Raw genomic sequence first — 24,203 nt, forward strand, 5'->3', positions numbered from 1 at the left:
ACTGGTCAAATCTCTCCCCTCCCATGCTTCATTCAAACCTCTGGAGGGGTTGTGCAAATATGCATCTGGCAGTCCCTTTACATGAGTGGCTGACACAGGTCCCAGCCATTTTATTATCACATTCATCTCTTGCTTCAGGGTGAGCTTCATAATTGCTGTGGCATCCTTAAAGTTAGATTTCCACTCTCTAAACTTTTCAGAGCAGTCATTGAACTGGGTAAGACCCATATTCACCATCTTTTTACAAACCATATATGTTGTCATACCTCTCTCTCTCAAGTTTCTAGCATGCTGGCTGGAGTGTGGCTGGTCAGGTGGTTCTTGCGTAATCACAGAATGTTTTGCTGGGTTTAACTGCTCAACTTATCTGAGCCCAGTTCCTGGTTGGTGCTAGAGTCTCTGGTTAAAATGAAGCATTTCCCTTGGTACGCTTTCCTGGAGCGAGAGCTAATGGTAGTGCATCCGTATGCATGTGAATCACTGTGGTGGTGGCTTGCTTCTGTGGTGTGCTTTGCCTTAGGCTTGCTTCTTTTAGGTGAGCAAAACTCTGATGTAGAGGAACGTGCTTCTCAGAATCTGGTGACTCTTCTGAGTCAGACTGTAACTATTCACTTTTGTGTGCCAGGGTATGAGACTTCACATAGGCAGCAGTTTGCTGGGCAGAATCTTCTGTGATAATGTCACTAAGCTGGCTGTCCCACCATCCTGCCTTGTGGCTTCTTCAAGTACTTTAACTTGGGCCTCGATGGCAGCTGCTTCTTTCTCTTGCTGGAGCACCTCTAAGGCAATGTCTAACTCTGCCTTCTTGCATTCAGAGGTGGCGACAGTGGCTTCCGCTGTGGCATCAGCAGCCTCAGCTGCTGCTTTCTTTTCCTCTTCTTCTAGTCGGAGTTTCTCAAATTTTAAAGCTGCTTTTTGCTAACTACAAAGAACTCATGATTTGGCAGTCTCTGCATCCATCTGCAATTTAAATGCAATAGAGCCCCTGGCGGACCTGCTGGAATGACTTGTCCTATGTGATTTTAGAGAGCTGGGAGTTTTAGAAGTTCAGTATTGGGACTGATTTTCTCCTGCTGGATCTGTTTGAGCTGGTGTGCCTTTAATTGCCTCTGCCACCTGACCTGGCATGTAAGGTTGGTGGCTTGCTGTCTCTCTGTGCCAAGCTATCTACTGAATTTGTTCTGCTTAGAAATTGGCAATATTCTTGTGACTTTTGCTGGTACTGGTTATGGATGGCTTGCAATTGAAATGAAACATTTCTTGCTCCACCTTAAACCAGAGCTTGTCCAATGGAATCACAGTAGATTAAGAGAGGGATCAGCCCCTAGAATAGCGGCTGATCACAAAGATATGCTAGGAAGACTGGGACTCCCTTCTATAGCCCCTAGGGGAAGAGAGAGGGCTGGCCTTTGCCCAGAACTAAGAGGCAACAGGGAATGCCCACAATACACAGGGAGCAGGGACACGTGCTCAGAAGGAGTCAGGTCACAGGAAACTGCAAACTAAAAGGATAGTAGCCCTGTACACAGTGTTATCTATTACACAGACGATACAACTGAATGTAAATAGTACTCATATTAAATATACATAACAATCTACCCTAGTTCCATGAATATGATGGCAGAACACCAGTCATTACCTTGGGCACTAAAGCACAGGGTACCACAAGGATCCATATTGTCACCTATTTCAGTGGTTCCCAAACTTGTCCTGGGGGCTTCCCAGCCAGTCGGGTTTGCAGGATATCCACAATGCATAGTCATGAGAGATTTGCATGCAGTGGAAGCAATGCATACAAATCTCTCTCCTGAATATTTATTGTGAATATCCTGAAAATCTGGATGGATGAGCTCTCAGGACAGGCTTGGAAACCAATGACCTATTTTATTTAATATCTGTCTCTAGCTGAACTGCTTCAGTTGAATACAAACTTAAGGATTTTATAACTCAAGCTGTGTATGCAAATCAGTGAGCATAGGCATTGTGCACATACAACTTAATTGCTTAAGAAGCTCATCAGTGCTGACAATTTTCTACTCACAAGCAATTATCGGCACTAATTAGAACTTATGTGCACAACTTTCTATATACATTCTGTAAAATGGTGCGCATGTGCAGATCACAAAAGGGGGCATGGCTATAGGATGGGCATGTCATAGGTAATCCTAAAATTACGTGCACTGTTATAGAATATACTTGATGTCTTTTATTTTTATTTATTTAAAATGTTCTAATCTACTTACAACTAAGCGTGAGCATTTACACCTGGTTTTAGTTAGTGTAAATGGTCACGCCTAAATTTTTAGTCACGGGGACAGGCACTACATTTAGTCTATAAACCATGCCTAACTTTAGGCGAGGTTTATACAATTGCATTAAAAACAGTTTTTTTGGTGCCAATTTATAAGTTGCCATTTATAGAATTTGGTCCAAAATTCTTTATCTATGCTAATGATATATCTGTTGAAGCCATATATACCCACAGCTTTGAATAAACTGACTGCCTAACAGCAAAAAATGAAACAACCCACTCTGGCCTGAACCACGTGAAAAAGAGATTCTCCGAGTTCCTTACACTCTAGCAAGGCAGGTACTTGACATAAGAATCCCTTTTGGGAACTATGAACTCCCTATTCTATGCATTTATATCTCACTTCAATCTTAAAAAATCTAAGCTGATTACAAAACATGAGATATACAAAAGAACAAAATAAATCCCATATTCAAATATTTGTCAGATAAGTTTTCAATGCTTTACGAAACAGAAAATATCCAGAAAGAATGCGAATTTGCTCTGGAATTGAATTCTAAATCTTACTGAATTGATATCCAAATGAACTGTCTAAAACTTTTAAAACAGACTTTCTTAGATGTCAGAAAACAATAACACAGTAGAAGCGAAAATTCTCACGAAAGGCTGGATACGTTAATAATTGAGTATGGAAAAAAGCAGTAACCATGCATGATTTTAAATATCATACAAACCATCTTAAATTCAACCTGCGCACGAAATGGCAACCAATGCAAACTCCTCAACAGAGGAGTTGCATGATCATATCTTGAGCAACTAAGTAACAACTTTGCTGCAACTTCTGAAGAAGCTGTAGCCTACCAACTAAATTAGGAATGTAAACCAACATACAACACATTAACTGAGGCAAAATGATAGCACGTACAATCATTCTAAAATGATCAGGATATGGATCTAATCATTCTCAGTTGACGTATTTTAAAATCAGAGCTCAGGAATCTTGGGATACTGCTGGTCTCATCATTTGATCCCACAAATTCAGGCAACCTTTAAAAACTGCTTCTGTTTACCGCAATAACTAAAACTCTCTTCCTACATAAAGACAAGTCTGATCACAGTTATCCATGCCACAATAGCATCATGGCTAGATTACTGTAATGCACTTTGGTCAGACCACAGAATTTGAACCAGCTCCAATTACTTCAGAATGCTGAAGTTTGACTGGTAGACTACCAGTACTTTACAGAACCAAATTTAAAAACCTCTCTCTGATTTTTAAGGCCCTTAAAGGAAATAGGTCAGAGTACCTAAAGAATAAGATAGACTTGAAGCCTTTAAGGTCCCCTGAAGGAGCATCCCTAACTGTACCCTCATCAAAAGAAATCACACAATGCAACATCTAGCCCCCCCCCCCCCCCCCCACATACACACACTAACTCACTTCCCAGAAAAGCCATGCCTAACTGAAGACTACCGCTACTTCAGGAAGCAAATGAAAAACTGACTCTTCTCCCAAACCTTTAGTGGCTGTGGCGACTGACTATCCACTCATATCACACATGGACTAACTTGCTGCACACTCTGTAACTAAGAATCCACTTCCTTATTCAGCTGCATGTATAATTTGCCCACAATTTAGCCATCCACTTATAGTCAGACAAGATGATTTATTTATTTATTAGGATTTATTTACCGTCTTTTTGAAGAAATTCACTCAGGGTGGTGAAACCAGAGACAATCTCCAACATACCCTGACACTGGGGGTGGTGAGGATCATTCCTGTAATGGTAGCTCCAAAAACACATTTGAAGATATTCTCCCAAGATTTAGATAAATAATAAAATAACTTGAGTATTGTGTTAAATTTAATGAATCTGTAAATAGTTTAACTGAAAAGAGAATTGAATTTTCTTAGTCATGAATAACCACAATAATTTAAGACAAAAAAAAGAATTCCTCCGCTGAATGGCTTAAAGTAATACCTTGAACAAACTGAAAAAGCAATAAAATTTAGTTAAAATTTTTAAGAAACTTTACCATGGATTGTTTGTTCATATTCAGCAAATTAAACAGACTGTTCCCTAACATATACTTACGTTTTGATTAAAATAGTAATTCTTTAAGCATATTTACATGTTGATTTGTAGACTTTACTATGCACAAGATTCTGATTGACTCATACATATCAAAGCCAGTGTGCACAAACATTTATTAAAACAAAGTTTGGATACTAGTACTTGACACCATGTGGTTGTATCTATTTGTGTGTTTTGCTTTCAGAAGCTTCATATTCTTGTAAAGCTTCCCCTAAGAGCTTATCAGATATTTCTGGCCCATAGTCCCCCATCAGCACATCATTCTCTGCAGCTTCTACCAGTTCAGCATCCTCAGCAGCTTCCAGACAATATTTGTCCTCAATTCCATTCATCCACTCTTTATCTGAGCACGGACTTTCAGAATACTCTGTAACTTCTTTCAGTAAAGGCATTGGCTTATTTTCTGGTAGCTGTGCATGATGAGAACAGTGTGTAATGTTGCTTTCGTCAATGCTTCCGGCTATATCCATATAGTCTTCTTCTTCCTTTAAAGGAAATTGCATTACTGTTTATATATATGAAGTTATTTTTAATAGCATCCAATCAATAATATAAACAAAACATCACAAGTTAAAAAGCTGTTTACAAATAAAATCAAAATACTCTAACCAAGATGCGTGCCAAAAATGAAATTACTGCAAGAGCCATGTGGTAGCTGGGCAGTAACCCCATTCTGGCATGTGTAGATGCTTACACAGCTTAGTAAAAGGGCCTCAAAGTGACTTATTGTATAAATAGACTTCCTTATGATTACAGTATTGACTTTTCATGTTCTGCTTTAACTAATTAAGGTGAAAGCCTAACATTACATTAAACAAGAACCATGGATGTATACACAGTATCACTGTCACAACTAGAAGATTCACAAACACTGGCACCTTTCACTTGTACATGGGTTATAGTTTCAGTGCACACAGGACATCTGGATTGTTCTCTTTTGTCCCTAAAAAGTGATTGCCAAATCCCCTAACCTAAGATCATATTGTCATCAGTGAGAAGATATTGGTGCCTACTTCCTAAAGTTGTAGTCATTTCTGCCCAGGAGTATGAGGTAAGTGTATAACAATGTGAGGCTTAAATGCAACAGAAACTAATCCTTGAACTAACTACAGAAAAGCCATGAACTAAGTCTAGAATCCTTTCCCTTTCTATGACAAAAGCCATGAGAGAAAAGCATAGTTGTTTACTTCTAGCAGGTTGTGACAGAACAGAGTGTTTTAACCTGTAAAATTGCCTTTATTAAACCTTGAAGTGTATTTCTCTAGTTTGGCCAGCAGGTGGTGCATGTTTTATGTTAAAGCTGTTATAGTAAAGTGCATGCCCTCTTTTAGTTTCACTCAGTGAGGAAGTGAATCTACAGTACTATGAGCAGTATACTTTTAAAACTTGTTGACTAGGCTCTGATTGTCCTGGAGTTTGAAATTGCCCAGTAGTACTGGCTGTTGCTTTAGTCTTAACCCGGGAGAAGAGAGAGACAGATCTCTTTGCTAAGGCTCTGTGAACAGTTATATATCCTGATCTTCCCAGGTACTGTTGAGACAGTATACAAATGTTTAGTTAATGTCATAATTGATCCATATTTCAGTTACCTGTTATTGTTTGCTGACTGCACATTTTTTTTGTTCATTGTTCCAGTGTGACAATAAACCTTAGTTTGTTGACTCTGCCTATCTGGACCAATAAAGAATCCTGCTGGTCTGTGTTGGGTCTATGAGTGCTTTCTGGGAACTGTGGGACCACTGGGAGTGTGGCCCCAGTAACCTAGAAATCACTGGAGATAATTTGAGAGCGGGAGACTCGCCCAGAGGCGATTGTGACCCAGTCAGTGGGGGGAGGGTGCTAGTGTAGAGCATAAGCAGCAGGTGCAGATGGACCTGAGCTGTGCTAGGGATAGACCCTCTAAGTGCCCACGGGATAACCCCAGGCAGGTGGCTAATATCACCTTTCACTCTGACCTATTTTTTTTAGCTGAAAAGAGGAAGTATAGCTCCTGAAAGCTAGCTAAGAAATGCATTACTAGTCAAAAAAGAAAATATCACCTTATATACAGTATACATACATACTTTTATTTGCCTTTATTGCCATACAACATTTTAAAACTTGATTTTGACTGGTTCTCTAAACTAGAAATAGGGCTCAACTTATGTTTTTAAGTCTTTGTGTAAAATAATACATACTCCTCATACAAATTAGACAAATCACAATTAAGAGAAGGACCATCAATATCTTCTTGGGATCATACATGATAGGAGCTTCCTATAATGGCTCCGCTCCTCTCCTTCCTGACCTGGCTTTCTTGCTGTGTGCCATGAAAGGTAAAATTATGTAACATACCTGATAATTTTCTTTCCATTAATCATAGCTGATCAATCCATAGACTGGTGGGTTGTGTCTATCTACCAGCAGGTGGAGATAGAGAGCAATCCTTTTGCCTCCCTATATGTGGTCATGTGCTGCTGGAAACTCCTCAGTATGTCGATATCCAAGCTCCATCCGCAGGACTCAGCACTTAGAGAATTACACCCACAAAGGGACACTCTGCCCAGCTCACCACCGCCGAAACGGGGGAGGGGAATTAACCCAGCTCATCCCCACACAAGTGGGGGAGGGGAATCCGTCCAGCTCATCCCCGCGGAGCGGGGGAGGGACACCACACCCACCGATGCGGGAGGATCTGGCTTATCCTGCAACCGCAACCGCGGGAGGAGCTGACTGACCCTAACACCGCCGAAGCGGGAGGGGTACAAAGCTGCCCTACTGCCGCACGAAGCGGGAGGGAGCGCCGGCAGAATTTAAGTCTCAATCCAGCCCCGTAAAACGGAGGGGAGAGGAATGCAGCAGCTCACTGTAACACAAATTCGTCTCAACTCTTGAAGAATCCATTGAAAACTTGAACACGAAGTCCTCCTGAACAGGAACTGAAGACTAAACTTGAACCTGAAATGCAACCAGAATATAAACAATACAGATATCTGGGAGGGGCTATGGATTGATCAGCTATGATTAATGGAAAGAAAATTATCAGGTATGATACATAATTTTACCATCCATATCATCATGCTGATCAATCCATAGACTGGTGGGATGTACCGAAGCAGTACTCACCCAGGACGGGACATAGAAATCCCTGACCGCAACACTGAAGCTCCGAACCGGGCCTCCGCCCAAGCAGCCACAGTCAAGCGGTAATGCCTGGAGAAGGTATGGGCCGATGCCCAAGTTGCCGCCTTGCAAATCTCCTCCAAGGAGACGGACCCGGCCTCTGCCATCGAGGCCGCCTGAGCTCTAGTGGAGTGAGCCTTCAGCTGGATAGGCGGCACCTTCCCCGCGGCCACATAAGCTGCTGCAATGGCTTCCTTGACCCATCTTGCCACTGTAGGCTTAGCAGCCTGCAGACCCTTACGAGGACCTGCAAACAGGACAAACAGATGATCCGACTTCCGGAAATCATTGGTCACTTCCAAGTATCTGATGATGACTCGTCTCACATCCAGATATTTGAGAGCAGAGTATTCCTCTGGGTAGTCCTCCCTACGAAAGGAAGGGAGACAGAGCTGCTGATTCACATGGAAGCGAGAAACAACCTTGGGCAGGAAGGAAGGCACTGTGCGAATAGACACTCCTGCCTCAGTGAACTGCAGAAAGGGCTCTCGACATGAGAGTGCCTGGAGCTCGGAAACTCTTCTGGCTGAAGTGATAGCCACCAAAAAGACTGCTTTCAACGTCAGGTCTTTCAGAGATGCCCTTGACAAGGGTTCAAAAGGCGGCTTCTGCAAGGCTCTTAGCACCAGGTTGAGATTCCACGCAGGCACCACTGAGTGCAGAGGAGGGCGCAGGTGATTAACTCCCTTGAGAAAGCGCACCACATCTGGCTGCGAAGCCAGGGAAGCGCCCTTCAGGCGGCCCCTGAAGCAAGCCAGAGCCGCTACCTGGACTTTAAGGGAACTGAGCAACAGGCCTTTCTCCAGACCTTCCTGCAGGAACGCCAACACTGAAGAAATTGGAGCAGTGAAGGGAGAAAGTGAGCCTGCTTCACACCATGCTGCAAAGGTACGCCAAACCCTGGCGTAAGCAGTAGAAGTAGAGCGCTTCCTCGCTCCCAGCATAGTGGCGATGACCTTGTCTGAGAAGCCCTTCTTTCTCAGACGCTGCCGCTCAATAGCCAGGCCGTAAGACCAAAGGGGGAGGGATCCTCCATCACCACGGGACCCTGATGCAACAGGCCCTGCTCCACTGGCAGCCGCAGAGGATCGTCCACTGAGAGCCTGATCAAGTCCGCATACCAGGGACGTCTGGGCCAGTCCGGACCCACCAGGATTATCTGGCCCAGATGCTTTGCCACCCGGTCTAGCACTCTGCCCAACATGGGCCAGGGCGGGAACACATAGAGAAGCTCCTGTGTCGGCCACTGTTGGAGAAGAGCATCTACTCCCAGGGATCGAGGGTCCCGTCCTCTGCTGAAAAAGCGCGGCACTTGGCAATTGGCCGATGACGCCATCAGATCTAGGCTCGGCTGGCCCCAGCGCTTCGTGATGTCCAAGAACGCCTGAGCAGATAGCTGCCACTCTCCGGGATCCAAGGTATGGCGACTGAGAAAGTCCGCCTTGACATTCATGACTCCGGCAATGTGGGCCGCTGACAGCTGTTCCAGGTTCGCTTCCGCCCACTGGCATAGATTCATGGCCTCCTTGGCTAGAGGGGCGCTCTTGGTACCTCCCTGGCGGTTGACATAGGCCACAGCCGTGGCATTGTCCGACAGGACCCGTACTGGCTTCAATGCCAGTACCGGGAGGAACTCCAAAAGCGCCAACCGAATGGCTCTGAGTTGCAGGAGGTTGATAGACCACTTTGCCTCTGCAGGAGACCAGAGCCCCTGCGCTGTCCTTCCCAAGCAGTGGGCTCCCCAGCCTGTCAAAGAGGCGTCCGTCGTGACGACAATCCACTCCGGGGTCACAAGAGGCGTCCCTGCAGACAACTTGTCTGTCTGCAGCCACCAGCTCAGCACCTTGCGCACTGTTGGGTCCAAGGGAAGGCGCACAGCATAATCCTCAGACACCGGAGTCCAGCGCTGCAGCAGAGAGTGTTGTAGTGGTCTCATATGAGCCCTGGCCCAGGGCACTACTTCCATCGTGGCCGTCATAGAGCCCAACAGCTGCACATAGTCCCAAGCCCGGAGCGGAGAGGCTACTAGGAACTGGTCCACCTGAGCCTGAAGTTTGACAATCCAATTGTCCGGCAGGAACACTCTGCCTAATTGGGTGTCGAATCGAACTCCCAGATACTCCAGGGACTGAGTCGGACGCAGCTGGCTTTTCTCCCAGTTGATGATCCACCCCAGGGAGCTCAAAAGAGCAATCACCCGGTCCACAGCTTTGCCGCACTCTGCATAAGAGGGGGCTCGGATCAACCAGTCGTCCAGATAAGGATGGACTTGTACTCCTTCCTTTCTCAGGAAGGCCGCGATGACCACCATTACTTTGGAGAAGGTCCGCGGAGCCGTAGCCAACCCGAACGGGAGGGCTCTGAACTGGAAGTGTCGGCCCAGGACTGCAAAACGCAGAAAGCGTTGATGAGGAGGCCAGATGGGAATATGCAAGTACGCTTCCTTGATGTCCAAGGATGCCAGGAACTCCCCTGCCTTCACTGCCGCTATAACAGAGCGGAGGGTCTCCATGCGAAAGTGCCGAACTTTCAAGGCCCGATTGACCCCTTTGAGGTCGAGGATAGGCCGTACAGAACCTCCTTTCTTTGGTACCACAAAGTAAATGGAGTAACGTCCCTTGCCAAGCTGATTTTCTGGTACCGGAACGACCGCACCCAGGCGGATCAGATTGTCCAAGGTCTGCTGCACTGCCACAGCTTTGACCGGAGACTTGCAGGGAGAGAGTACAAACCCGTCTCTTAAGGGTCGGCAGAACTCTAGCTTGTAGCCGTCTCTGATGACTTCCAGCACCCAAGCGTCTGAAGTTACCCTGGTCCACTCGCCCAGAAACGAGGACAGGCGTCCTCCAATTTGCACTGGGCCATGGACCAGGACCCCGTCATTGGGTACGAGACCCTGGGGGAGGACCGGAGGGCACACCTCCGGGACGGCGGTCTCTGCGAAAGGAATGCTGCTTGGGGGAGAAGTTCCTCTTGAAGGAAGAGGGGGCGGTACCGACGGGCTTCCTGAAACCGTCCTCTGGAGATACCGGGGCGAGCACTGGCCCGAGCCCTGACCTCTGGTAACTTCTTGCCCTTAGACGTGCCGAGATCAGTCACAATTTTGTCCAGCTCGACCCCAAAGAGCAGCTTGCCTTTAAAAGGCAACTTAGCCAGGCGGGACTTAGAGGCGTGGTCCGCAGACCAATGTTTCAGCCAAAGCCACCGCCGCGCAGAGACTGTCTGAGCCATACCTTTAGCCGAGGCTCTCAAGACATCATACAGCAAGTCTGCCAAATAAGCCAAGCCCGATTCCAGGGCCGGCCAATCAGCCCTCAAGGAAGGATCCGAGGGGGAAGCCCGCTGCACAATCGTCAGGCACGCCCTGGCCACGTAGGAGCCACAAACTGAGGCCTGCAAACTTAAGGCAGCCGCCTCGAAGGACGACCTTAAGGCCGCCTCCAATCTTCTGTCTTGGGCGTCCTTTAGGGCCGTGCCACCTTCCACCGGCAACGCCGTTTTCTTAGTCACCGCAGTGATTAAAGAATCCACGGTAGGCCAAAGAAAGGCCTCACGTTCACTTTCAGGCAAAGGATAGAGGCGGGACATAGCCCTAGCCACTTTGAGGCTCGCTTCCGGGACATCCCATTGAGCCGAAATTAAGGTGTGCATGGCATCATGCACGTGGAAGGTTCTAGGCGGGCGCTTCATCCCCAGCATAATGGCGGAGCCAACAGGGGCTGAGGGAGAGACGTCCTCCGGAGAGGAAATCTTTAAAATGCTCATGGCCTGCATTAACAGGTTGGGCAAATCCTCTGAGCGAAAGATCCGTGCTGCAGAGGGGTCATCCGCTCCATCCGAGCGGGAATCCGTCTCCTCCAAGGAATCCCCAAAGGACCGTTGGGAGAACTCAGATACGCTGCCCTCATCTACATCAGAGGAAACAGCGTCCTCTAAGGCCTGGGAATCTACCCGAGGGCGTTTACTTCCGGGGGCCTCAACCCCTTTATCGGACAAGGGAGAAGGGGCAGCGTTCTGCATAAGGAAGGCCTGATGCAGCAGCAAAATAAACTCGGGGGAGAAACCCCCCAGACTGTGCACTTCAGCAGCCTGGGCCACAGCCCTAGACGCACCCTCAACCGGCACTCGTAAGAGCGGGGGAGAAACATGCTGCGCATCCAAGATGGCGTCCGGCGCGACACTCCGCGAAGGAGCCGCGCGGGAAGAACGGCGCTTAACTTTAGCCGCTTTTTTGCCGTCGCCCAAATCAAGGGCGGCCATGGCATGAACGTCTCCCAGCTCAAGGGCGGCCCAAGAAGAAGCCGTCCGAGCAGAGTGGCCGGCCAAGATGGCGGAGGCGAGCAGCGGGGGATGGGCGTTTATGGCGGGAAAAACCGCCGCACCGGAGGAAGACCCGGGACACTGACCGGCCTCCGAACTGACATCCAACAAGGGCGAATCAGACTTTAATACCCCCGCATCCCCGCTAGGAGCGCACACGCGGTCCGGGGAGCGATTCTTCGCGCCCTCGCCCTCCGACGCCATAGGCCACGTGGAGATCAATCGGGGAACCCCCTGCCCGCTATAAAAAAGGTAAAAATTACCTGCTTCTCGCTCCGAGCTGTAACGACCTGGTGTCCCAGTGAGTAGCTGCAATAAACGTTTAAATAAACGTCGAAATAAACGCCTTTAAGGACGTCCAAAATTTTTTTTTTTTTAAACGGAGCCAGCGGGAGGGGGGAGAAAAGGAGGGACCTGGCGCCACCAGGTTTGCACTTGCTCAAGAAGAGCCCTCAACCCCAGGAACTCAACAAAACCTAAAAATTAGGCTTGGAGGCCTAGCCAGAGCTGCTGCTGTGTGTGACCACCACCTGCTGAGATAGAGAACATACTGAGGAGTTTCCGGCAGCACATGACCACATATAGGGAGGCAAAAGGATTGCTCTCTATCTCCACCTGCTGGTAGATGGACACAACCCACCAGTCTATGGATTGATCAGCATGATGATATGGAAGTGACAGTTTGGCTCTGCTCTCTTGGTCCTTCCCTGGAAGTGATATCTTTATTCCTGATAAATTTGTAACTGTTTTTCCATGGTACATGATTCTTTCTGTGATTTTACCAGTTGCCCTTGTATTTTGTGTCCTTCATCCATCTAACTTTCGTCCCATTTCTAATGTCTTACTTCTATCCAAAGTAGTTGAAAAATGGGTCACAACACAATTCACAGATTTCCTTGATAAAACCAACACTCTACACCCCTGCCAAACTAGCTTGCACACCCATCACTCAACTAAACAGACTCTTCTTGTTCTCACTAATTACATTAAGATGATCTTAGATATTGGCAGAGATATACTCCTGTTCTCCCTCAACTTACCTGCTGCTTTTGATCTGGTTCTTACTAATAGGACACTGATTTCAGACATCATCTTTACCCAAGCCTCTTGCTTCTGGGGTCCCTTATGGTTCTGATCCAGGACAGATTCTCTTCAACATTTTACTTGTGCTGCTTGCATTACTTACTCAAAACACTTGGCTTTATGTTTTTCATCTACACTGATATTCATATTCATGCTCCCCTTGCTCCACATTATCCTTTCATTATGGATACTATCAGGCTTATTTTCAAAAGAGAAGGGCACCCATTTTTCCACACAAATCACAAGATGGGCATCCTTCTCACAGGGTCGCCCAAATTGGCATAATCGAAAGCCAATTTTGGGCGTAATCAACTACTTTCCGTCGCGGAGACGACCAAAGTTCACAGGGGCATGTCAGAGGCGTAGTGAAGGTGAGTCTGGGGCGTGCCTAACACATGGGCGACCTCGACCAATAATGGAAAAAAGAAGGGCATCCCTGACGAACACTTGGATGACTTTACCTGGTCCTTTTTTTCTTATGACCAAGCCACAAAAATGTGCCCTAAATGACCAGATGACCACCAAAGGGAATCGGGGATGACCTCCCCTTACTCCCCCAGTGGTCACTAACCCCCTCCCACCCTCAAAATTTTTTTAAAATATTTTTTCGAGCCTCTATGCCAGCCTCAAATATCATACCCAGCTCCATGACAGCAGTATGCAGGTCCCTGGAGCACTTTTAGTGGGTGCAATGCACTTCAGGCAGGCGGACCCAGGCCCATCCCCCCCTACCTGATACACACTTGTGGTGGTAAATGTGAGCCCTTCAAAATCCACCACAAACCCACTGTACCCACATGTAGGTGCCCCCCTTCACCCATAAGGGCTATGGTAGTGGTGTACAGTTATGGGGAGTGGGTTTTTGGAGGGCCCAGCACACAAGGTAAGGGACCTATGCACCTGGGAGCAATTTCTGAAGTCCACTATAGTGCCCCCTAGGGTGCCCAGTTGGTGTCTTGGCATGTCAGGGGGACCAGTGCACTACGAATGCTGACTCCTCCCATGACCAATGGGTTTGGATTTGGTCGTGTATGAGATGGGTGTCCTCGGTTTCCATTATCGCTGAAAATCGGGGACGTCCATCTCTAAAGTCGACCTAAATTTTGCAATTTGGGCGTCCCCGACCGTATTATCGAAATGAAAGATGGACGCCCATCTTGTTTCGATAATACAGGTTTCCCCGCCCCTTCGCCGGGATGTCCTGCGAGGACGTCCTCAGGAAAACTTGGGCACCCCTTTCGATTATGCCCCTCCATCTTCTAATCTGAACAAGATTGCTGATTGGGTTGTATGAAAAATGAAATGAAGCTCAATACAATCAAGGCTGATGCCATTATTTTATCTTTACAAACTTCATCTGTTGTTTCCCCCACACCCAGTGCACATGGAACACAACTCTCCCCTTACAGAATCTGAAAGGTACTTGGGATCACATTTCATCTTGTACTCCTTGTACTCATATTCCACATCCAAATCTCCAGTGTGGTCACTAAATGTTAATTCACATCCACGCAAATATGCTCCATCTGCTCTATTCTTAAATCTACCTCTCTCTGTAGTCTCCTTCTAGCCCTTATTATCTCTCACCTGGATTATAGTAAAGCTCTGATATAATGGTGTACAGCAGGGGTATTCAATGTCAGTCCTCAAAGACCACAATCCAGTTGGGTTTTCAGGATTTCTCCAATGAATATGAATGAAATCTATTTCCATGCACTGCTTCCACTGTATGCAAATAGATCTCGCATATTCATTGTGGAAATCCTGAAAACCCAACTAGGCTGTGGCCCTTGAGGACCGACATTGAATACCCCTGGTCTACAGATTACACAGCTGAGAAGACTGCAGTTAGTGCAAAATACAGCTATTAGACAACTTTTCAGCATGAAAACAAATATTACATCTCCCCACTTTTTCAATCTGAGCATTGGCTCTCTATGGCCATAGGGCTCCCTTTAAGATCCCACCAGGTCCTCTATACGGGTTCACCAATTTTTTCTAGTCTCCTCATCCTATATTCCCCATAGAAAACACCACTCCTCTCAGCAAAATCTTATGGCTGTTTGTTCTCATCATCACCTTGATTCTTTTTTTTTTCATTTTAATTTAACTTCCATCTATTAATAATAAATGTTGAATATAAGAAAAAATTAGAATCTTAGATTTTACATAAGTAAATTTACATACCATTTAGACCACAACTTAAGGACAAGATACAAGGAAAAATCTTTAACAAAATTATAAGAGAAAATAGAGCGGAAACATGTAGGAAACCCACAGCCAGACTTCTCAGCACGTTCTCTCTCTATTGGGCATCCTGGGTTGATCTTTCACTACTTTCTTTGGAAATTAAAAAATCCCTCAATTTCTTAGGTTCCATGAACATATAATTGACTGAATTCAAGGATATTATACAACGACATGGAAATACTAACTTAAATAATCCCCCTATTGCAAGAGTTCTTGTTTCTAAACACAGGAACTCTCGCCAGCGGGCTTGAGTTTCCCTGTTTAAATCAGGAAATATTCGGACAGTTTCCCCTAGAAATTTATCATTCAAATGTTTAAAGTATAGTTTGAAAGTATTAGTCTTATCCATTTCGAGTGCAAAAGAAACTATAAGGGTAGTCCTTTCTGTTACTAGTTCCACAGAGTTTTCTAAAAACTCTGTTAAGTTCAGGTTGTTGTGGTTGAGGATTCAAAGGATTTAACTTTCTCTCAGTTATGTATTGAATTCGTACTATAGGAGGGAATCCCTCTGCTGGGAGTCCCAAAATTTCTTTAAAGTATTTACGTAGCATATCCATAGCTGGGATTAGAGGCGATTTGGGAAAATTAATAAACCGCAAGTTATTTTTCCTCCCTTGATTTTCAAGGAATTCTAGCTTCCTTGCTAGAATTTCTCTATCCTTAACTACAGTCCCTGCAAAATTCTGAAGAGTAGAAAGTTCAGTCCTTAAAGATTCCATTTGACCTTCTTGGGTTTGAAATTTCTCTGATAATTGTTTTTGAGTCTGTTTCAAATTATCCATATCTTGAGCAAAGGAATGAGTTACCTGAGAAAGCAGAGAATTCATACCCTGAATGGCATCCCATAAAGAGTCTAAAGTCACCACATTTGGTCTTTTCACCTCCTGCAGCGCTGACATAGCTCCCATTGGTATGGGGGTAGAAGTTGTCAAAACCCTCTGTTGTTCCATTCCAAATGGGGAAAGATCAGTGACGAGGCCTCCTGGGGGGCGGTAGGTTCTTCTCCACTTCGGGCGTTCCTTCCACCCTCTCCGTCAGTCATACTGCATCCAGGTTGTGGAGGGATTGTGTTCCCCGGCGGACTCAAAGAGATTGCCTCCGCGCTGTTTTCCACTGATACCATTGCAGAACGTTTCCCCATGACCAGCACAGGGTACGAACCCAACTTCTCCACTTACAATCTGGTAAGTCAGGAGCTCAAACTCATACGTCTGCTCTGATCGGCCATCTTGTCCGCCAAAAAAACATATTTACTTTGATTCTAATAGACATGTCTTTGGCGTACTAGCTTCTTTGGACTAACATTCCTCTAGACATTAGAGCCTAGTCTTCCTTTAAAAAAATATAAGCCCTCCCTTCACAGGCATAAAGGATGCTCCCATCTCTTCTCTAGCCCATCAGCATTACGTATTAATTCTTGCACTCTGATCTTCTTTTGATCCCTCTCTCCTATGCCCTTTCCTTCGTAATATTGTAACTTTGCCTTCTGTTCTCTCCCTGTTGCTTATCAGGTTTGTCCTCTGTCTTAGTCTATGCCTCTCATATTCCCCCATCTTATCTTGTAAGCTGCTTCAAATAAACTTGAAACTTCTATTTATTTAATATACCAAACATTGAATCAATGATGTGTATTCAGCTACTGTTGTTTATCTTTCTGGTGAAGATTTTCATAGTAAAATTAAGGCTTTAGCACGTGAACATAGCACACAACACAATGTCAAAATGGAAAGATGGTAACATATCAGAAAGCAAGAATGTAAAAAAACAAATTAGAATCCGTGAAAAGTTATCCTTTAGAATCTTTTGCTACACTTCTTAAAGATAATAAAGGTATTTACATTGGGCCTTTAGCATCAATATTTTTTTTTTAGGGGGGGAGGAAAACAGCATACCTCTTTAAATAGGAATGAAAGGCATATGTCAGGAGGCAACGGAAAACCTACAACAACAACAAAAAAGGTTTTTTATCATGTGTGTAAATGCAGTGGGATATTTTTATAAATAATATATATTTTATCCATAGGAAAAGTCTTACACTTTGACTTGAAGTTATTTGCTTTGCAGACAGGGTCATGACATTTCTGATACCAAATTTCCTTTTTCAGATCTACAAGAAGCCTTCACATCAAAAAAACATATGTTAATGAAAGGAAACATTTTAGGATTGTCTCAAACATTTGTATTTACATGGTGTAAACTAGCAATTCATACTTCTGTTTGCATTTATTACAAAAAAATGTACATAAGTTTAATGCTTACTTGTCCATCTTTTGGAAAAGGAACTGCCAGATCCTTTCAGTTAGTGTGCTCGCTCTCGAGCTTACTCTTATTTTATGACCTGTTTGTGGAACAAGGTTCCTCCCTCTGTGATATTTATTAATGATCTTTTGGGATTTCTTAAGGCTGTTAAAACTAACTTATTTTAATCTAGCAATTTGATGAGTTGAAATGGAAATTGTCAGACGGGAACCGTTGTTTAAATTTTATTTTGCTATATTTTGTACTATCATTGTCAGGATTGCTGGACATACTTAGGATTAATATGAAACCGGCTTCTGATAACTGCCCCCTCCCTCAGGAAGCCCGGAGGATGGCAGATGGACCAAATGTCGTGGGAGGCGCCAGCATTTCTAGTGCACTGGTTCCCCTGACATGCCAGGCTACCAACCAGGCACCCTAGGGGGCACTGCATTGGACTTCATAAAATGCTCCCAGGTACATAGCTCCCTTACCTTGTGTACTGAGCCACCCAAAACCCACTACCCACAACTGTACACCACTACCATAGCCCTTACGGTTGGGCCGCTGGATGACCGAGGGGTAAAAGGGGCGATCAAGGAAGACAAAGACGTAGCGGAGAGACTGAATGAATTCTTTGCTTTGGTCTTCACCGAGGAAGATTTGGGTGGGATACCGGTGTCGGAAATGGTATTTCAAGCGGACGAGTTGGAGAAACTTACTGACTTCACGGTAAACCTGGAGGACGTAATGGGGCAGTTCGGCAAACTGAAGAGTAGCAAATCTCCTGGACCGGATGGTATTCATCCTAGAGTACTGATAGAACTGAAAAACGAGCTTGCGGAGCTACTGCTAGTGATATGCAACTTATCCTTAAAATCGAGCATGGTATCGGAAGATTGGAGGGTGGCCAATGTAACGCCCATTTTTAAAAAAGGCTCCAGGGGAGATCCGGGAAATTATAGACCGGTGAGTCTGATGTCGGTGCCGGGGAAAATGGTAGAGGCTATTATCAAAAACAAAATTACAGAGCACATCCGAGGACATGGATTACTGAGACCAAGTCAGCATGGCTTTTGTGTGGGGAAATCTTGCCTGACCAATTTACTTCAATTCTTTGAAGGAGTGAACAAACATGTGGACAAAGGGGAGTCGGTTGATATTGTGTATCTGGATTTTCAAAAGGCGTTTGACAAGGTACCTCATGAAAGGCTACAGAGGAAATTGGAGGGTCATGGGATAGGAGGAAATGTCCTATTGTGGATTAAAAACTGGTTGAAGGATAGGAAACAGAGAGTGGGGTTAAATGGGCAGTATTCACAATGGAGAAGGGTAGTTAGTGGGGTTCCTCAGGGGTCCGTGCTAGGACCGCTGCTTTTTAATATATTTATAAATGATTTAGAGATGGGAGTAACTAGCGAGGTAATTAAATTTGCTGATGACACAAAGTTATTCAAAGTCGTTAAATCGCGACAGGATTGTGAAAAATTACAAGAGGACCTTACGAGACTGGGAGACTGGGCGGCTAAATGGCAGATGATGTTTAATGTGAGCAAGTGCAAGGTGATGCATGTGGGAAAAAAGAACCCGAATTATAGCTACGTCATGCAAGGTTCCATGTTAGGAGTTACGGACCAAGAAAGGGATCTGGGTGTCGTCGTCGATAACACACTGAAACCTTCTGCTCAGTGTGCTGCTGCGGCTAAGAAAGCGAATAGAATGTTGGGTATTATCAGGAAAGGTATGGAAAACAGGTGTGAGGATGTTATAATGCCGGTGTATCGCTCCATGGTGCGACCGCACCTTGAGTATTGTGTTCAATTCTGGTCGCCGCATCTCAAGAAAGATATAGTAGAATTGGAAAAGGTGCAGCGAAGGGCGACTAAAATGATAGCGGGGATGGGACGACTTCCCTATGAAGAAAGACTAAGGAGGCTAGGGCTATACAGCTTGGAGAAGAGACGGCTGAGGGGAGACATGATAGAGGTATATAAAATAATGAGTGGAGTGGAACAGGTGGATGTGAAGCGTCTGTTCACACTTTCCAAAAATACTAGGACTAGGGGGCATGCGATGAAACTACAGTGTAGTAAATTTAAAACAAATCAGAGAAAATTTTTCTTCACCCAAAGTGTAATTAAACTCTGGAATTCGTTGCCGGAGAAAGTGGTGAAGGCAGTTAGCTTAGCAGAGTTTAAAAAGGGGTTGGACGGTTTCCTAAAGGACAAGTCCATAAACCGCTACTAAACGGACTTGGAAAACTCCAAAATTCCAGGAATAACATGTATAGAATGTTTGTACGTTTGGGAAGCTTGCCAGGTGCCCTTGGCCTGGATTGGCCGCTGTCGTGGACAGGATGCTGGGCTCGATGGACCCTTGGTCTTTTCCCAGTATGGCATTACTTATGTACTTATATATGGGTATAGTGGGTTGTGCTGGGTTTTGGAGGGTTCGCTGTTTCCTCCACAAATGTAACAGGTGGGGGGGGGGGGGGTATGGGCCTCGGTCCGCCTGTCTGAAGTGCACTGTAGAACCCACTAAAACTTTTAAAGATGTTTTTTGAGGGTGGGAGGAGGTTAGTGACCACTGGGGGAATAACGGGAGGTCATCCCCGATTCCCTACGGTGGTCATCTGGTCATTTCAAGCACCTTTTTGTGCCTTATTCATTAAAAAAACATGTCCGGGTGAAAACATCCAAGTTTTACTTTAGGACGTCCTTGCTTTTTTCGATTATGGCTCAAAGACGTCCAAAGTGTTAGGCACGCCAAAGTCCCGCCTTCACCATGCCTCCGACACGCCCCCTTGAAATTTGGATGTCCTTGCCACAGACTGCATTTGGAGACGTCCAAAATCGGGTTTCGATTATACAGAGATGGACGTCCATGTTCCGATTTATGTCGAAAGATGGACGTCCATCTCTTTAGAAAATGAGCCTGATAATGTCACAACCCATAAGAATCCTGTTTAATATCATTAATTTATCTTACATATTCCTATTAATCAGAAAAATGTATTGTAAAATAAGTTACTTAAAATAATACTGCACCCACCTTACACTGATGCTGCTGAATTTTGATCAGAATAAGCAAGCAAAACATTAAACAAATTTACGAATAGATAATTCAATAAACTGAAAGGTCTTCAAATTCTTAATTAAATGAAGCCTAGGTTAAGTATATTTCCTCAAACATATTTATAAATATTAGTTACATACATGATGTTATTGCTTTTGTGTGGTCTTCCAATATTTTCACACCAACGATAATTGGAAATATCATAAACAAGAAGTTCTTCAAGGGAAAAATAATTCCATCGACGTATTCCTAGAAAACACAAATTATTAATTATATTATACATAAAGCAAAGCTGCTTACCTACAATAGGCAGTCACTAAAAACAGCAGGATACAAGTCCTTACTAATGAGAGATGTCATCAGACACTGCCCGACACTGAGCTGTTGAGACTTTTACAGACTATTTTAGCATCGACCACCACATATATACAGGATTTCCCATGCTGGCATTGTCCCACTGGGTCACCCTAGTTCTAGGCTAAGGTAAAGAGTTGGAATATAGGCGTAGTGGAACCCCTGTTTGAAAGTGGTTTCTGGGGCTAGAGAGGTTTGTTTTGAGGGATGGAGGAAGAATGACTTTTCAAAATCCTATACTGAAGCTTGATGCTTTTTACTTCATCTCTCTTTTCATATTTCTCCTACCATCCACATATCAATTATACCTCAAGGCACTGGTGAAAAAGAAAAACCCTAATTTACTGTGTGGATTAAAATATCTTAAGGGCAGTGACTATCAATAGTAGATCTGCAATTTCATTTTGAATTCTTTCAGTACCCTGGGGTGTATATCATCCAGTCCAGGTGATTTGCCACTCTTCAATTTATCGATTTGGCTTATTACATTTTCCAGGTTCACCAAGATTTCTTTCAGTTCCTCAACAACGTCATCCTTAAATACCATTTCTGGCACATCTCCTTTACATCCTCCTCAGAACAGACTGAAGCAAATAATTCATTTAGTCTCTCTCCTATGGTCTTATCCTCTGTAAGTGCTCCTTTAACTCTTTGATGATCTAACAGTCCAACTGATTCCCACACAGAATTTCTGCTCCAGCTTTTTATTTTGTGGCCCAAAACTCTGGAATGATCTCCCCTCTGAGATTTGTTCAATGTGCATTTGGTCTTCACCAGAGGTTTGGCAGCTCTGGGATGGATGAGAATCCCATTTTTGTATTGTAGGTAACTTTCTTTCTGTGCCTTGCTTCTCTTTATTCAGTTGGCGCTACCTTTCTTTTTGTATTATTTGTTATCTGTTATTTTAACTGATTGTACACCACTTTGATCCTTCTGCTGGAAATTATGGTATATCAAGTATTTTAATAAACATAAACAAATAATAAAATTCTGAATCTCTTTGGTGGCACGGCTAAGGAGATGGAGGCTCAAATAAAAGGACACTTGTTCCACACCTCAGATCCATTATCTTTGATTCTAGAAGGCTTTTGTGTAGGGCACAGAGGAAAAATTTCTATCCTTAGAAGAGATATTACTTCTGCTCTCTTGACCCCAAAAACAGCAACAGGGACCTCACTCTTACCCAGACAACAGAAGGCTCAAAAATAATAGACAATCACCCATTCAAAACCTGGGACAGAGTTTTAACTGGATCCAGGACATAGCCAGAATCACAGTATCCATGTCAGTCTAGTAAAAGCTGAAGGCTGAAGATTTATGTAAACTGTTAACCTTCTAAAACCTTACACTTGAGGATTCTTAGCATACTAAGAAATGAGTGTAAATTAAGCTTGTTGAAAACCCTGCCATGTTTCCCACTAAGAGCCACATGGTCAAACTTCAAGATCTCTCCTCCCGCTTGAAGGCCAATATAGTCAAACCTGTTCCACTAAGGGAAAGAAAACGGTTTTACTCTCAAGTAGCTCCTGAGCCCCAAAAAGAGGTAATTCCATCCTAGACCTACGGGGTCTTGAACAAGTTTCTGGTAAGAGAAATATTCCACACGTTTCCCTGGCCACCACAGTTCCATTACTTCAAGAAGGAGACTGACTGTGCTTACTGGATCTAAAGGAAGCTTACACCCTCACAGAACTATATCCAAGGAAGTATTTCAGATTCATAATAAAGGAGCAGCACTTTCAGAATCATGTCCTGCAATTTGATCTACAATCCCCTCCAGGAGTCTTTACAAAACACCTACCCATAGCCTTGGTTGCCATGTACCTATGCACTTTCCCATCTGGATGATTGGTCAAGAGCACTTAACTTAGTAACCTAGTAAATGACAGCATATAAAGACTCCAGAGAAAAAGAACTATGGTGCTCTGCACAACAATGTCAATGCCAGAAGCCCTGCAAATGCACAGTAGTCCATGCCGGAAACTAAGTAGAAGTCTAGAGCTTGTTACTCACAGCACTGTGCCAGGCTCTTTTGGATGACATTACTTTCCAAACTGCTAGAACTTAACCACTCAAAAAATGAACATTAATCCCAATCTATAGTGGTTACTTAATGATGCTATGTGACTCCACTTATTTAATATTGTTTTATTTAATTTTATGATTTTTCAATTATTATTAAACCTTTTACATTATTCAAAACCAGATTTTATGTTTCAATCATTTTTATTCAAAACTTAAGAAGAAAAGTTAACATCATCATGTATGAACGTCTGATATTTTCCCCCCATGCAAAACCAGATTTTATGTGTATGATAAGAGATGAGATTTAAAAGAAGGAAAATGCCTCTGTCAGTCAGCGGTCTGAATTTTAAATTTTATCTTAACAGATTCACTGAACAGCCACTCTTCATTGGCAAAAAAAACTTCAATTTCCTTATATCTCTTTCTCTTTATATTTCTTTTTTGTTTTTTATCTCTTTCCTTTACATATTTTTAACAGCGGTATAGCTGAGGCAATAAGTTCTATGAGCTTCTGCATACAACCTAAGCGGTATACTTATATCGAAATTCTCAACAGTTTTGACTGAACATAAACTATCAACTTATCTTCAATCTTCCTTGATGGTTTCGACCAACGGAACCCGTTTCACCATTCTATTTACTCAGGCTTCGTCAGGGAAATCGTTCCGTTGTAGCTCTCAGTCATCCTATCTTACAATGTTCAAGCTATACTCCCATGTTATTTGCGTTATGAATTATTCTTGCTCAGTCTGCTGTTTATCTGTTAAGATAAAATTCAGACCGCTGTTATGTTATGTTATTGTAGTTTGTCAGGACTCTGTAATGCTTTTTTTTTTCTTCTTCGGTATGTAAGCCGCATTGAACCTGCTGTATGTGGGAAAGCGCAGGGTACAAGTGTAATAAATAAATAAATAAGTGGAGTCTGTTGGATGACATCACTCAGTTGTAAGGATGCAGCATCCTGTATGTCCTTAAGAGAAAATTCAGTTCTCCTCAAGGAATGATGCCTTAAGCTGACTTCTGCTGTGCAAAAAGCAAAACACAAACAAGAAACATAAAATATATAACAAGAGAAAAGAGGAAATAGGATTCAGAATAGAACATACCTCCTTGAACACCATCCTTGCTCACCAGAGAGAGGATAAAACAATCGATTTCTGGATATGGTGAGAAATTATATCCTTCTATAGTGACTGCTGTAATAGAAAATAACAAAAAAAACTACTTGGTCGCCATTAGGAAACCCCTAATGTGTGATCATTTAACAACCACTACTCTAAAAACAACAATAAACTGAAACAAATGAGCTAGAATAGCACAAAATCCCCCAAAGGACATAATGCTCCAAA

The 24,203-nt window shown here is 43.9% G+C and overlaps 1 protein-coding gene across 1 annotated transcript in view; it reads right to left on the bottom strand.

Annotated features, from left to right (window-relative positions):
- Positions 1-3,757: 3,757 nt before the first annotated feature.
- The window catches only part of PRIMPOL (primase and DNA directed polymerase), a 157,510-nt gene continuing 137,064 nt past the window's right edge, over positions 3,758-24,203 (bottom strand). The window contains 5 exon segments of the mRNA XM_030191501.1: positions 3,758-4,832; positions 17,055-17,101; positions 17,198-17,280; positions 20,616-20,724; positions 23,961-24,050. Of these exon segments, the coding sequence (XP_030047361.1) occupies positions 4,509-4,832; positions 17,055-17,101; positions 17,198-17,280; positions 20,616-20,724; positions 23,961-24,050 (653 nt within the window). The 3' untranslated portion in view covers positions 3,758-4,508.

This window comes from Microcaecilia unicolor, chromosome 2 (assembly GCF_901765095.1).
Source record: "Microcaecilia unicolor chromosome 2, aMicUni1.1, whole genome shotgun sequence".
NCBI lineage: Eukaryota > Metazoa > Chordata > Amphibia > Gymnophiona > Siphonopidae > Microcaecilia > Microcaecilia unicolor.